Genomic DNA, 14,480 nt, shown 5'->3' with positions numbered 1-14,480 from the left:
GCTTTTAAGGGACTGTCAGAAATGTTCCAGGATTGCAACTCCACGTTTTTGCCCTTTAGTGTGTGCCAAACAATCAAGCAGGACATCCATAAAGACATCCTGCTGCGTTTACTAAATGAGGACAACTTGTGGCTGGTTCACCATGACAACAAACCTGTTCACAATGTCCTGAGCATCTTAGAGTTCCTGGCAGTAATTAACTTTTTTCTGCTCCAAATCTTGTTCTTGTGTTTCAGTAATATGTTTTTAATTGTTGTACTTTTAATTATGGAAATTACATCTCGTTTTTGTTGTTTTTTTTAGTCGGGGAGCACCAGTTGACGGGCCATAAAGTGGCAGTGAAGATCCTGAACAGGCAAAGAATCCGCAGCCTGGATGTGGTGGGCAAAATCAAACGGGAGATCCAGAATCTAAAACTATTCCGCCACCCTCACATCATCAAGCTGTGAGTGGAAAATACTGGTTTGACTGGCCTGTTGTGGTCTTTGCTGTGCTTGTTGCTGATTGTTTACCATAGCGAACGTGCCCGTGGGGCTCACAGAACAAATGTAGACAAGCCAGCACAAGTTCTTCCAACACTTCCCGGCCCGCATAGCTAAGTCCTCTCTAAGGCATCTTGGCTGTAGTTTTGTTTTCCCTTTGACCTTGCCTGCTTTCCCCTCTTTCCGTTTCTGGCTTTCTCCTTCTGGCAAAGTGAGTATCCGTGTTATTTTTAGACTCCCTCTGAGGGTCAGCCCTCCGTCACACTGCAAGTTATGGCAAGATATGTAAACTGAGGTGGATCGGAGCTACACACTTTTACAAGAGGCGTAGGCCGACATGAAACCAATGATGAACGGCTCACGAGCAGCCATTCATGAGATTAGGTCTTTTATTCCCTGTGACCTTTTTTATTTTTTTCTTCTATCTAATAATGACTCAGCAGCCTTAAATCACGGCTCGGCCTCACCCTGCTCTTGTTTTAGTGCCTTTATGATCTTGCCAATACATTAAGAGGCTTTGAGATCAAACAGGAGCTTTGCGTCAATTAATGTGTGTTTGTGTTTCAGGTATCAAGTGATAAGCACGCCGACCGATTTCTTCATGGTCATGGAATACGTGTCTGGCGGAGAGCTTTTTGACTATATCTGCAAACACGGACGGGTAAGAGTTGATTTATGTTTGCACTGGAAGGACATTTTAGGTGTTGTTTTTTCCGCCTTCACAAAGATAATACAAAGATAACCCAAACATTCCGAATAACATTTTGTCACGCTCGCTTCTCCTTCATCTGTCAGGTGGGGGACGTAGAGGCTCGTCGCCTTTTCCAGCAGATTATCTCGGCTGTGGATTACTGCCACAGACACATGGTGGTCCATCGGGACCTCAAGCCTGAGAATGTTCTGTTGGATGCCAGCAAGAACGCTAAAATCGCTGACTTTGGTAAGATTTAAAAAAATGATAATTGGTGCCCACCCTTAAAAGTTTGTCATTTTATAAAGGTGTCACAAGATGGCAGCAAATTCTTTTAGACAAGGCTATGTCCCGGCTAAATGAAGTTCTTCCCCAAATAGTTTTTCAGCAAATAGTGGATAATATGTTCCCGCCTCCAAAATCTGCTAATTTGCAAATATGTAGGGCAGGGCAATCATTCACTGCCATTGACGAGATTAAACATCAAACATTACTTTGTACTGGGGTGGCAGCGAATGAGTTAAATTTTGGCGGGGGCCACACATTTTCATCAGTGCTCCTCGGGGTACCACAAAACAAAGAGTGTTGATACATTTTTCCAAACACCTATGCGAGTAACACGGGTGTGAGAAGGTCACCTAGCAACAGGCAGTTCTCATATCGGTTCTGGGCAAGACGCCTTGGGGCCCGGTGTCATCGGATACGAAGGCCACCGGGGGTGGGGGTGTGTTTTGTTGGAGTGCCGCAGACTGGCGAGCGGTCGGGGGGAGTGTTAAGCACACCGGGGAATGAAAGCGAAGCAAAGGTCAGCACATAGCGGGGCGTCTGGTATCGGAGTGTTCAGCTGACAGGCGCAGAGAGCGTCATCTCATTAGGTGAGCTTAGAGACTCAGCGGGGAAAGGCGGATAGAGATATAAGCCTGCTCTTTCACCTGCTAGACAAAGTTGCCTGTCTAAAAAAGATTGCAACAATCGTAAGTTGAGTATTCGGGTGTGTTTTCTAGGTCTGTCCAACATGATGTCCGACGGCGAGTTCTTAAGGACGAGCTGTGGTTCGCCCAACTACGCCGCCCCGGAGGTCATCTCGGGAAGGTGTGTGTGTGATGACCTACCTGATTGGTGCCACCGGTGGACTCTTCATCATTTGTGTCATCAGGCTCTACGCGGGCCCGGAAGTGGACATCTGGAGCAGCGGCGTGATCCTGTACGCCCTGCTGTGTGGCACGCTACCCTTCGATGACGAGCACGTGCCCACGCTGTTCAAGAAGATCCGAGGTGGCGTCTTCTACATCCCCGAGTACCTGACGCGCTCGGTGGCGTCGCTGCTGATGCACATGCTGCAGGTGGACCCGCTGAAGAGAGCCACCATCAAGGATATCAGGTGGAGATCCGCTTCATAAACACCTTGTGAACAAAATGTGACCCGCTTTGTGCTGTTCTCAGGGAGCACGAGTGGTTCAAACAAGATCTGCCTGGTTACCTGTTTCCTGAGGATCCGTCGTATGACACCACCGTCTTGGACGAGGAGGCCGTCAAAGAAGTGTGCGACAAGTTCGAGTGCAACGAGTCCGAGGTGGTCTCCAGCCTCTACAGCGGTGATCCTCAGGTAGAAATGGACACATAGCCAGACATGAGGACACTTTTACAGTCGTGTTTGTGGTCTCGCAGGACCAACTGGCGGTGGCCTATCACCTCATCATCGACAACCGTCGCATCATGACGCAAGCCAGCGAGTTCTACCTGGCCTCCAGCCCGCCCCAAGGCTCCTTCATCGAGGAGGGCATGCCGCTGCCGCCGGGCGTCAAGCCGCACCCGGAGCGGATGCCGCCGCTGCTGGCCGACAGCCCCAAAGCACGCTGCCCCCTGGACGCCCTCAACACCACCCGACCCAAGCCGCTGGCCGTCAAGAAGGCCAAGTGGCACCTGGGGATCCGGAGCCAGAGCCGGCCCTACGACATCATGGCCGAGGTTTACCGGGCCATGAAGCACCTGGGCTTTGACTGGAAGGTGGGCAGGCGGGAATGTCTCGTGCTCGGGTGGCCACGCCTAATACACGTGTTCTTGTGCGGAAGGTGGTGAACCCGTATCATCTGCGAGTGCGCAGGACAAACCCAGTGACGGGCAACCTGGTGAAAATGAGCCTGCAGCTCTACCAAGTGGACAACAGATCCTACCTCCTCGACTTCAAGAGCATCGACGGTTGGTGTTGTAGAAGGGAGGGACCGTGTTTGGGAACGTGCTATAACTCTCCTCTGCATCCCAGATGACATCATCGAGGCCGCGGGCTTCAAGTCGGGATCGTCCACCCCTCAGCGGTCGGGCTCGACGGCAGGGCTGCACCGGCCGCGCCTCAGCATCGATTCGGCGAGCCACGCCGCCGAATTGCCACAGCTCAGCTCGTCCCTGCCGGGCTCGCTGTGCGGCAGCTCGCCCACGCTCACCCCGCGCCAGGGCTCGCATACCATGGACTTCTTTGAGATGTGCGCCAGTCTGATCACCACGCTGGCCCGCTGAGAGGAGCGGAAGACAATCAGTCTCGATGTCAAAAGCCAGCCCAGATTAAGACAGGACCTGAAAGGGGAGGCAGTAAATCTTCACTTGACAAGATGGCAAAGGTCACGAAAAAGGAGACGACCTACCAACTGCTGGAACAACGCTTCGTCCTGTTGCTGATCAGAGGTCAGTGTGGAGTCCGGAGTGGATTCCTTTCTGTATTCAATATGGAAAAGGCTGTTATCCGTGTATACTGGAGTCATATCACAGTCACAATATGTAGCTGAACAGACAAAATATTATTCAGATTGCTATTTATTTTTTTGGAGAGAGAGATTATTTTTAGGGCATTGATCGCATTATTTAAAGAATTTTTATTCTCATTGACCCGCCATACAAATTTCCTCCAGCTGCCTTAAAGAAATACAAAACGACTACTTAGGTATGTGTGTGTGTATCGCTGATGTTATTTTTATGAATGTATATTTTGGAGGAAAGTTGGCTCAAATTGAATCATCATCTTATTTTCAAGAATGTACTGTTGTCTTTCTGCTGTGGTCAGTTAACCCGTATGTGTGACTTGTTTCTCATCAACACTGTTTATGGGCCAGCGTGACCCGCAAAAAGTTTTGGGGAAAAGAAAAGGAACAAAACAATCCGGCTTTGACCCACAACACTGTTACAGACTGTTCAGTCAACATTTATTATTTAAAAGTTGATAAATATGTATTATCATTATTATTTACAATTTTATATGGGTTATTTTGACCCGGTGGTGTTAATCATCAAAACAAATACATGGTAAAATAAAACGCCATGTAAAATGCTTACTACCTAGCCGATCAATATTTAATATTTTGTTGAAATTTTATTGTATTTTTAAATTTGATTTCTCCTGCTATAATTTATTCGGTTAAACCGATACGACGACTAATGAACCAAAATCAGTGTGTACATCTAACTGCATTTAAAGTGTGACTTGTGTGTGGCGCCAGTTGGCAGTAGGTGGCGCCATATCACCATTTTTAGCCAATCTTGAATCAAATTCAATTGGTATTCAAAATACCCTCCTTTGTGTTTTCTATTTTATTATTATATGTTGTATAATTACGTTGTGTCATAGAAACAGTAAGGAGAAATGAAATGGTCAGTCAAAAATAATGTACTGTATAAATACTCCACTTAGTCCTCATAATACACTTATAGAATTTTTGTTGTTTGTAGCAGTTTTTTTTTATTATTCAAAGGGGCATTGCTCCATAGTGACTAATTCAAAAAAAAAAATCATTATTCACCCCATAATTGCAATTTCGTCTGTTGATTAGTATTTTGTTTCAGGAGTGACCCCCATCCTCCTTCAGATAATTTATCACGCAGCTCATAATTAATTAAAACACATGAAGCCATTTATTGATATTTTTTGTGGCGTTCGGGGAAAGCCGACACGCCTGCACCGGAAGGCACTTGCAATTTGTCGACAACGATAAATAAGCAACATCGGCATTTTCCCTTTGAGGCTGCGTACGTGACATCTGTATGCAAAAATCGGTGGCATGCTAGCCATGTTCAAAAGGTATGAAATTAGCATGTGTGTAAAACTGAAGGACACACACGCCCGAGGGCCAGAAATCAAACATTGTACCAAAAGTGACTGTTGCTGTCCTTGTTTTGTTACCACACTCTTTTGTGTGTGTGTGCGTGTGTGTGTACACTGTTCCTACCTGATTGTGAAAGCTTTGGATTGATCTCGTTATGCACTGCATGGAATTGCTGTTATGATATTTTTGCACTTTAATGAGTATATATTGAGAAAAAAAATGATGACAATAAACGAACAAATGTTAGAGGTGGTGTGTTAATTGATAATCTCACACAGTTTGTTAGAGAGAAGGTCTCGGAAGGTGCCTAAATGAAGGTAAACAATGATGTTTCGGGATGGCTTTTAAAATCACCAGTCACCATCAGTGTTTTTAAACAATATTCATCATGGACTAAATAATAGGCGCACTTCCAAAATCTAAACCAGCAATCTAAACTAAATTGTGATATTTTAAGTACATGCCCGATTGTCGGATAGCTCTTATCCTGACTGATTATCATGTCGCCTGGGGTGTGTTTAAAGTAGGCCGCATGCGTACCTTTTTTTTCACCCCCTTCTTCCAATCAAAGTCAGCAAAGGTTGACACGTCTCCTATTTCTTCATAGGCTAAAACACTGCAAACTGGTAAAGGCTCGAAAGGGACCTGCAAGTTGATCCGATCGTGGTTATGAATCGGTTCGCAACACAAAGTCCAAAAGCAGTTCCCCTCTCTTGTGAGTCCACTTGATTTAAAAACAAAAAAAGGTGAAGGTGTCACAGTGTGAAGAAAGGCCACCCTCTGCTGCAAAACAAACAGATAATAGAAAATATGAAATCACTTCTGGTGACATCCTCAGCAGCAGTGATTTGGATGCATCCTCACCCGTCTTCCTCTTCTACTCGCTATCGTCGGCGTAGAGTTCCGGAGGCGGTAAAATGAGCAAATCGGGATATTCGAAATCCATTGCCTGAGGCCTGGGGGGTGGGTAGGTTACTTCCAAAATGTAACATGACATTGTTATAGTCTAATATTTATCATGAAATGTAGTTATGCAATAAATAGATAAATTTCTAATTACAGTCACGCTACAACATAGAAAGAGGACAAATACAAGATGACAGAATTTTCTGTGTGTGTGTGTGTGTGTGTCTTACTGCTGAATGGGACGTTGGCTTCCAAACACAAACCCTGAGAAGCAAGTCAAGCTGCGTTAGTTGGTAAATGGAAGATCGTTTCTTGACGAGCTTTACTCAAACTTAATTCATTAAAAAATAATGTGAATAAGGATTGGCCTTTGAATAGCAAAAATCGGATTGGTTGACGGTCATAGAATAAAAAAAAACATTCTGGAAAAAATGGTATTGCCCTATAATGAGCATTTTCCCTGAAAAACTTGTCCATGAGTCCCAATTTTTCTGAGGTTTCTGTTTCTGTAACAGATAAATAAACCTGAATTCCGTCTTAACCAAAAGACACTTTTTGTGTTTTTGTGGAAACGATTGAAAAAAGCTCTCTCTCCCTCTCTGAGGAACATGAGCGCTCCTCTTTAAAACAAGTTGGCCTTTGTCATGTTTTTTTACCGCAGCACATCAAACGCAACTTTTCAAATAGTCGGCAGCTATTCATGCGTCGCGACTCAACCTGAGGTAAAAGGTCAAGCTCGGTGCTCCTGCAGTCAGAATTTCTTCATGTGTCAAACTTTGCACTCATTAGCATTCATTTTGTCGCGTTTGAGTCAAGACTTACGTGTTTCTGGTTCCGAAGTGTTGCTATAAAAAATACAGGCAGAAAAATAAAAACAAGCTGTGTGTGTTATCACATTGCGATACTTTGTGGTACTTTACATTGTGGCGGAAAGCCTACCTGGCAGTTGGCTGTTCCGCTTTGGGTGCATGGAAAAATGTCGCCAACTTTTGAAGCGCTTCATGCTTGGCTCTGCAACATTTTTTTTTTTTTTTACAGATCATACACATGATACATCAATCAAACTAGTCAGTGTAAAAGTGAGCGGTGAACTCACTGGCCGCCTGCGTGGAGGTCATTGCGACTGTGGTGGTGGCTAACGTTGAAGTCAGGGTTTCCTTTGAGGGAGCCAAAGACAGAACTGTCAATAAACTCCATGTGGTGGACTGCTAGTACATGCAATGCATGCTGGGATTAGCTTTAAGAACAATAATGCTACTATTTTCCTAAAAAAAAAAACAAAGGCTGGAACGGATTACCGGCATTTCCATTCTTTGAATGGTGCATGATGATTTGAGATTGAGTTACGAGCATGGAACAAATTAAACTCTTATCCCAGGGCACTGCTTTACTATGAAATACAAGAAATATTGTTACCCAAGTCTGGCATGGAGCGGTTCTTGCTCCTATGATAAACACATGAAGGGGGCGGGGCATAAGTGAAAGCAGCAACAACAACAGTCTGTCATTGTATCATTATTTGAACGTGAACTCACAGTGGCGCCTGTGGGTACGCGGTGTCTGTCGGAGAAATTGCATCGTCGTCATCAATGGTCCATTCCTCGCTGTCGTCCGAAACTAAAAAACATCAAATTTGTTCCCGGTGTCTCTAATATATAGTCAAACAGCAAGACGAAGAAAACACTTACAGCTCTCGGACCGTTGCGGGTACTGGTTGGAAATGCCGGAGGGCGAAATGGCGGAATCATGAAAATCCGACCGAGGTACAGACACACTGGAGGAGTCACAGAAAGGGATGGTTTTATATTTCAACGGAGTTTTCATGGTTGACTCACACATACCTCGTGTCCACTTGCACCGGGCTGCTTATGCGAGTGCCGGACGTGTTCCTCCCCAGCTCCAGCATTTCCTTGATGTCCAGGTCCACATGGTCCACCGCTACGTAGCCGTCTAAAGAAACCAAACCATCAAGATTCCATTCGGCACCTTTAAATGTGCTGTGACTCACAGTTGTTTGTGAAGTCCCTCGCCAACCATTTTCCTTTTGGGCAGTTGGTGGTGCGAATGATGCTGATGTCGTCGCCCATCTGGACGGGCAGGTCGTCCTTGCGTCCTTTGGTTGTTACGGTAACCTTCGCTCGGTACATGGCCTCCTCGGAACCTGTGATCTAAAGCAGATATTTCATTACATTAATGCGGTGTGCTTAAAGTTGACATACACCACCATAGGTCTGATGAGAAAGAAATAAGAAAAGAAAGTAGAAAGAGGGCAATATTTGCAGCAAGTCCCCTCCCATCTCAGTCGCTCGAGCTGGAGGAATGAATCCCGACAGGTTTGGAGGCTGCCGACTTCCGGCCGCCTTCAGCTCACCTTGAATTTCTTTCTGATTTCGTTCTCGCGCTTCTCCCGTTCCTTCAGCTCTTTCTTCTCCCGCTCTTGCTTTTCCTTCAGTTCCTTCTTCTCCTTTTCCAGCCGCTGCTTCTCTCGCTTCTTCAACTCCTTGTCGTCGGGCCCCTCGGCCACCAACGCGACCTTCTTGTCTCTTCTGTTCCATTCAATAAGTTGAGTCATAAAAACAAAATAATAATAAAATTAAAAAAGACAGAAATAAAAACATTATAAACAAAACAACAAACATCAAATATTTAGAAATAGTCAAACAAAGTTACATTTTATTATTATAATAATGCAAATAAAATAAAACAAAAAACATAATTTCAAAGAATAAAAAGGGATTACTAATAATTATTATTAATTATTATAATTTGATAATAAGAAATACAAAAACTATTCTAAAATAAAAATAAGAAAGGGCCAGCCTTACTTTCCAAACAAGCTTCCCTTATTATTGCCTTCATTCTGCAAAAAACAAAACACTGTTGGCTTAATTCAGTTGACATCTCACTGTGACACTCACTGGCAGATAATCAAAACTTTTCTCAACAAATCCACTCACATATTCCAGCATGGTTTCGGCGTATGGATCTGTGGAAAAAGAGCCATCATTTCATTTTCCTTAGCTCCAAAATACCTTGACAATCATTGTACCCCACACAGTTTTAAGCTCTCACACTACTCAGTGAGATCTTTGACTTCTTACTTTTTGGAGGTCCTTTCTTCTTCTTCCCCACTTCCGTCTTTGCTCTCCTTTTAGGCGAGAACAAGTCATGATCGGAGTTTCCCGTGTAGGCGATGCCGTGAGCTTGATCCCTGCAAATTGGAAACACTCGAGAAAATTCTTCCAAAACATTTCAGTCGTGCATCTTACCCTGCCGTCGCTTGACTGTTCACGGTCGTAGAGACCGGAAGTGATCGCGGATGGTCCGGTAATTGACTGCCGATAGTCGGTTGATTGCCGGTCAGCATGATTCCGTTAACGTATAACGGCGTATTCCCATCTGGAATATCTGGGCCGGTGTGCTCCCCGTTTCCCCATTGGGACACCACCAACGTTTTCGAAGTCCCATCCCCAAAATCATTAGCGGAGGGCATCTCTGATAAATTGGAAGTCGTGGGGATCGCTAAAGCACAACATAAATCCAAATTAGACAGGTCTGACTGGATATTACGGTTCATTCTTTTGAGGAAAAACCAAATATCTGGTTTCCATACCATTGTGTTGCGTCGGAGGTGGTGGTGGTTCAAAGTTGGGCGTTTTGATGGAGGAAGGTTTGACAGGCTTCTTTGGAGCAACCTCCAGGTTGGCTCGGTCCACATTCCTTGGCAAAGAATCTAACATCTTCGGTATGTTTTCAGTCCCTCCCTTCTTTGAGTCCTCCAGCGTCGGGGAGCTTTGCCCTGCGCAGAGTTTTCAGGTCGTTAATCCCGAATACTCTGTGGAATTCCAGGATGTTATCACTCCGACACGCTTGACTTAATGCCGTCAACGGAATGCGGTCAGAGGGAGTTGAGTGGTAGAAGACCTGACCTCACGGGAATGACGCAATTCGATTTGTGAGGAAACCAAACCTGTTGGGGTGACTGCAATGTAAATGTTCGCATTTTTACAAATTCCTAGAATATTGTCGTGGCTGACTCAATAAACCTGCTTCAGTGTCAGTTCTTGGTCGTCCAACCAAGCACGGAGGTAACTTATTTGTTTGTTAGCCAGTTAGCATAAGTCAGCTACTTAAATATTTAAGGAATTGAGTAGAAGCATCTGTGGCTAAAGCGAAACTGTTTCCAGACCTGGATTTGCCACCTCTGACTGTGAATATTACGGTACCCCAAAGAGAAGACAAAGTCTTTGAGATCGTTGAGGACTCACCACCAATTTTACTGCTGTGCCGTCTGGCCCGAGAGGTCTGCAAGGAAGGTAGTTCTGCTAGCAAAGTGGTGGGGCTTGGAGGTAGGTGGAGATCCTCTGGAGGCGGCGAACTGGAGACGGAACTGTTTGTCTGTAAGCTGAGACCAGAAATGTCAGTGTTAATATTTTTAACATTGTGATAGTAACGCTTAGGTCGTCTTGGTTACTTGAGGTTTGACTTCCTGCGGATCTTCTGCAGGGCGCTGAGGACCCTTTGGTCGGCTGCGCCGCTCCTTCTGAATTGGCCAATGTCGTCTGCCCTCTCCAAGGCTGAGAGAGGTGAAGGGGAACCCTCGGATGGGAGAGGCGACGGGGAGTCGTCGATGTTTTTCAGCATTGCTTCGATACTGACCGGCGTCACACCACGCTCAGCCTCGGAAGGTGACGGCGTAGGGGAGGAGAATTCGGGCAAAGGGGAGGAGATGGTGTGGTGGATGGGTTTAGGGCTTGGCACTAAGCTTATTCTACCTTGACGGTCAAGTACAGAAATCTCCAGTGGTGTTTCATTCTCTGGAGATGGGAGGTAAGGATCTGGAATATCAGAAATGAAAAAAGGGGGTGGGGTGATGCCAGGACGGACGGCCATTGCGCCATCAGAATCAGGTAAGGATGAAAAGTTTGGCTCGTCGTCAAACTCGGGAGGTATCGGGATGAGCGGAGCCAGTACAGGACCGTCCAGGGTGGGCGTGTCCAAGATGGGATCAGTCGGAACATTATTCAAATTAGTTTTGGCGGGCCATTTTAAACCCAGGAAGCCTTTCTTCTTGGAGTTCGGAACTGTCGAGGGGTACGGAGCTGACACCAGATCGGCGGTGGTCACTGGCTGGGGCTTCTTGTCTTTTATCAACTTGTGGTACAGCAAATTCTCATCAAGCGGCTCCTTGCTAGCCTTGGTCAGAAGCTTCCCCTGGTTCCTCTCCAACAAGGTTGTATTGAGAGGCTTCTTGCTCTCTTTCTCATCCTTGAAGACCACCCTGGGGGCCATGACGGACCGTCCGTTCAGCGTCTGGTTGATGGAGGTCAGCAGGGAAGGGCGGGCCCCTGCTGGAAGGTAATGCGTGGGGCTGGTGGGAGGAGGGACCACTCTGGGTTTCTCTGGGAGGTTTGGTTTCACTCTGGGTTGCCTCAGCAGGAGGTCTTCCTCTTGGAACTTAGCCCTCAAGGCCTTGAAGTCCATCGTCTGCTGGTGGGAGGAGATAACTGCAAAAGATCAGCCTCACTCGCAAGAGCGGAAAAGCATTCTACTCTTAACGTTGTTTTGATAAAGGGGTGCGCCCCTTGCTCGTATGACAACGCTTATCTCCAAGTGATTTTTAAACGACCATGTTTGCATATGAAATGGTCTTGCCCAACTTTTGACAGGGAAGGCGCACCCCCCAACCCACAAAAAGTAAAGAACAGAGAAAATCAAGCAGTTAGCAAGCATCGCTAACGCTAACATTAGGTTGTCGGGACCGCCTTTAGGAAAACCCTTTCACAGCACTGACATGACAGCTGGCATGATTTCAAAAGTCGAAATTCTTCGACCACACACGCCCTTTAGCATGCCAACAGATGACGCACCCCTCCACCCCTGCCCAAAAAGTCACGCGACAGAATAATAAGTATAAATATAAGTGCAAAAAAGCTACTGTATTGTTGATTTGAAGTTCCATAACATCCAGACTGAAGTGGCGCACCCCTTTGCCCTGCTGTAAAAATAACTTTGATAGTCGTGTCAAAATAATTGCGACATAGATTGTTGTCTATTTTGGAACCATTTGGAAATTCCTTTTGTCAGAGCATAGAAATTAGAGTTAAGTGCGCCCATTCCCAATTTTTTTTTGTAGCCACGCACCCTCTGACATACACTGGTGGCGCACTACCTCTCCCTTGCACACACCCTTGCAAAAAATGATCAAAATTTAAGATTAAATGGAAGATGGGTTACCACGTGACAAAATTCACGTGTAAGTTTTGAGGACAGATGTGAAGTGGCGTACCTGTGGCATCCGTATGTTGACGTCCTCGATGTCCATTCAGTCAGTCGAGCAGCTCATCTTGCTCGGGTGCTGCTCAAACATATCGGCCCTTAAAATAAAGTGACAAGCACTGGAAGAAAACTTCTTCTTACACAACACTCATGCGCACTGAAAATGCTTCCGGTGGAGGAATGACGCCAAGGCGAAACACACATTCACACACTCACACATCCCGTCAAACGAGTCTGCTCCAGGACAGATTCTCAACAGAGTTCGGATTTCTTTTTTTTTTTTTCATGTTGGAGGAATGTCACTCGGCCAGTGTGAGCGTCATGAAACTTTGCTGCAGGTGATTTTTTTTTCTTTTTTCTGAAATAAATACAAGTTAGCATTTAAGTTTAAATATTCATAACACATTTCAAAATTTGTATTATTTGTTTGTGGATTTTTTTTTCAGTGAAAAGATGCAAACGAGAAAAACACAACAATAGAAGAGGTTGGGCAACATTCCAAACTGATAACTCAGAAGACGACTTACTTATATGATAACATACATTACCTAGTAAGACACTTTCTCAAATGTTTTGAGTTTCCTGTAAAAAAAAAAAATCATTCCAGCAAATTTGAAAACATTTTTGACACTGTGCACAAATCATTTTAACTGCACAAATTACAGCCAACAACATAGTTGAGATGTGTTTATTTGGAACAGTAATACATGGTTGGTATATGGAAATTAAAAGTGAATCCAAACCTAAAAAATAAAACAGGAGAAAAAAATGATCGAACCCCCCGCTGTAGAATGTCATATATTGGCAAGATAAAAATAATATCCATTTACATTAAGAAACTGTTAGTTGAGGTAAAATCTAGAAATGTTCCTGTTCCCTTTTTTGTGTATGTTTTTGCTCGCTCTCTAGAACATGTTATCGTCATCATCATCGTCGTCGACTCTGGCCATGAAACAGGGAGTCGCCGGATGAAGACGGTCACACACGCCGGAATACGGCGCAACCTCGAAATATGAACGATGGATAAGCAGTGGTTGCTTCCCAATGTATTTTTTGCCACATTAAAATGAAACTTAATCACATGGACTTTTTTTTTTCTGACCAACGATCAAAGACACAGAGGGCTAAACTATAAATCTAGGAAATTTAGCATTGTTGGCTAATTCCATATATGTATTTATACATTTATATCGATATATATGTATATATACATACATGTAAGTTAAATTAGCATTGTTTCCCAAAAGCGGGCAGGGGGAAAAGCAAGGTGGGGCTGTAAAAATAAAAAAATAAAATAAAACGAGAGGCTGACTGTCATGTGGATCAGACTAAATGTTGGGGAAACGCATGTGGCTATTGCTTGGGTTCAAACATTTGCATAACTCGAAGCCTCCCTATTTGATGGCACAGAGGTCTGACATGGTGGAGACGGTGGGTCATGTTTATTTACACACTGGCAACCCCCCCCCATAATCCGGATACCTTTAACGCCACTCTACAGCGCCTCCTACAGAGCTGAACCCGACATTGTGGCTCAATTTTGAATTGAATTCTTATTGTACAAAAAAGCTATTGAGAATGAAGTCGGCATCCCTTCCACATTGTTCTGGTCCTCTTAAAGCAGTTTGCCAGGAGACTGGTTGGGCCAGTCAAATGCATGTGTGTGTGTGTATGGCTGGCGAGTGAGTAGCTCCCAGAGTTTGTTTCTGCAACCGGGTCAAGGCCTCCGCGACAGTCTACACAGACGGCAAAGATGGAGGAGGAGAGCAGGAGGTGAGGGAGAGAGGGGGGGGAAGTCCACCCGTGGGGATACCTGGCCTGCCTGGAGTCAGTGAGCAAAGAGGAGGCAGGAAGATCACACACTCGTCCTCACACACACATAAGCAAGTGTGGGGAGATGGTTGGGGTGGGTTGGGGTGGGGGGTCTCCCTCCTCCAGTTTTCTCAGTGCCGGTCCAAAGCGCCTTGCTGTTCCCATATTTCTCTATTTCTTCCCTTTGTTGATGCGGGCGTACAGAGGGTCCTTCTTCTT

The 14,480-nt window shown here is 45.2% G+C and overlaps 4 protein-coding genes and 1 long non-coding RNA gene across 13 annotated transcripts in view; 2 read left to right on the top strand and 3 right to left on the bottom strand.

Annotated features, from left to right (window-relative positions):
* Positions 1–4,895, bottom strand: part of plpp3 (phospholipid phosphatase 3) — a 25,181-nt gene extending 20,286 nt beyond the window's left edge. Inside the window, exons 1-3 of the mRNA XM_088395234.1 lie at positions 3,813–4,895; positions 2,654–3,744; positions 2,286–2,577 (exon numbers count right to left, since the gene is read on the bottom strand). The gene's annotated coding sequence lies outside the window, so the exon portion shown is untranslated. The remainder of the gene's footprint in view (positions 1–2,285; positions 2,578–2,653; positions 3,745–3,812) is intronic.
* Positions 1–5,510, top strand: part of prkaa2 (protein kinase, AMP-activated, alpha 2 catalytic subunit) — a 6,907-nt gene extending 1,397 nt beyond the window's left edge. The window contains exons 2-10 of the mRNA XM_088395231.1: positions 304–445; positions 1,050–1,143; positions 1,278–1,422; positions 2,178–2,265; positions 2,330–2,554; positions 2,617–2,779; positions 2,842–3,180; positions 3,246–3,372; positions 3,437–5,510. Coding sequence (XP_088251357.1) covers positions 304–445; positions 1,050–1,143; positions 1,278–1,422; positions 2,178–2,265; positions 2,330–2,554; positions 2,617–2,779; positions 2,842–3,180; positions 3,246–3,372; positions 3,437–3,687 — 1,574 coding nt within the window. The 3' untranslated portion in view covers positions 3,688–5,510. The remainder of the gene's footprint in view (positions 1–303; positions 446–1,049; positions 1,144–1,277; positions 1,423–2,177; positions 2,266–2,329; positions 2,555–2,616; positions 2,780–2,841; positions 3,181–3,245; positions 3,373–3,436) is intronic.
* On the bottom strand, positions 5,051–12,700 carry LOC148388733 (uncharacterized). Of its 5 annotated transcripts, none has more exons than XM_088395221.1 (20): positions 12,460–12,700; positions 10,645–11,660; positions 10,439–10,575; positions 9,784–9,969; positions 9,440–9,692; positions 9,272–9,381; positions 9,128–9,156; positions 8,996–9,030; positions 8,542–8,716; positions 8,179–8,338; positions 8,012–8,120; positions 7,859–7,944; positions 7,706–7,787; positions 7,587–7,615; positions 7,267–7,327; positions 7,110–7,181; positions 6,993–7,015; positions 6,401–6,434; positions 6,129–6,220; positions 5,051–6,044 (listed from the first exon to the last, which is right to left on the bottom strand). In XM_088395221.1, exons 1-19 carry the CDS (start codon positions 12,493–12,495, stop codon positions 6,142–6,144), a joined length of 2,712 nt encoding a protein of 903 aa, XP_088251347.1. In that variant the 5' UTR covers positions 12,496–12,700; the 3' UTR covers positions 5,051–6,044; positions 6,129–6,141. The 5 variants fall into 5 exon arrangements, with proteins under 5 accessions (XP_088251347.1, XP_088251350.1, XP_088251351.1 ...); XM_088395224.1 differs by having other exon boundaries at positions 5,051–6,047; positions 6,993–7,012; XM_088395225.1 differs by having other exon boundaries at positions 5,051–6,047; positions 10,645–11,677; positions 12,460–12,699.
* Positions 12,426–13,531, top strand: LOC148388732 (uncharacterized). Its single transcript, XR_015862334.1, has 3 exons — positions 12,426–12,787; positions 12,896–13,000; positions 13,359–13,531. It is a non-coding gene; the product is annotated as an uncharacterized LOC148388732 (long non-coding RNA).
* The window catches only part of dab1a (DAB adaptor protein 1a), an 89,945-nt gene continuing 88,588 nt past the window's right edge, over positions 13,124–14,480 (bottom strand). For all 5 annotated transcript variants that reach the window (XM_088395229.1, XM_088395230.1, XM_088395226.1 and 2 more), the window contains one exon: positions 13,124–14,480. The gene's annotated coding sequence lies outside the window, so the exon portion shown is untranslated.

Source organism: Syngnathus floridae, chromosome 13, assembly GCF_059516105.1.
Source record: "Syngnathus floridae isolate MCC-2025c chromosome 13, RoL_Sflo_1.0, whole genome shotgun sequence".
Lineage (NCBI taxonomy): Eukaryota > Metazoa > Chordata > Actinopteri > Syngnathiformes > Syngnathidae > Syngnathus > Syngnathus floridae.
Note: the sequence above shows the minus strand (reverse complement) of the source record. Positions and strands in the feature narration are given on the sequence as shown.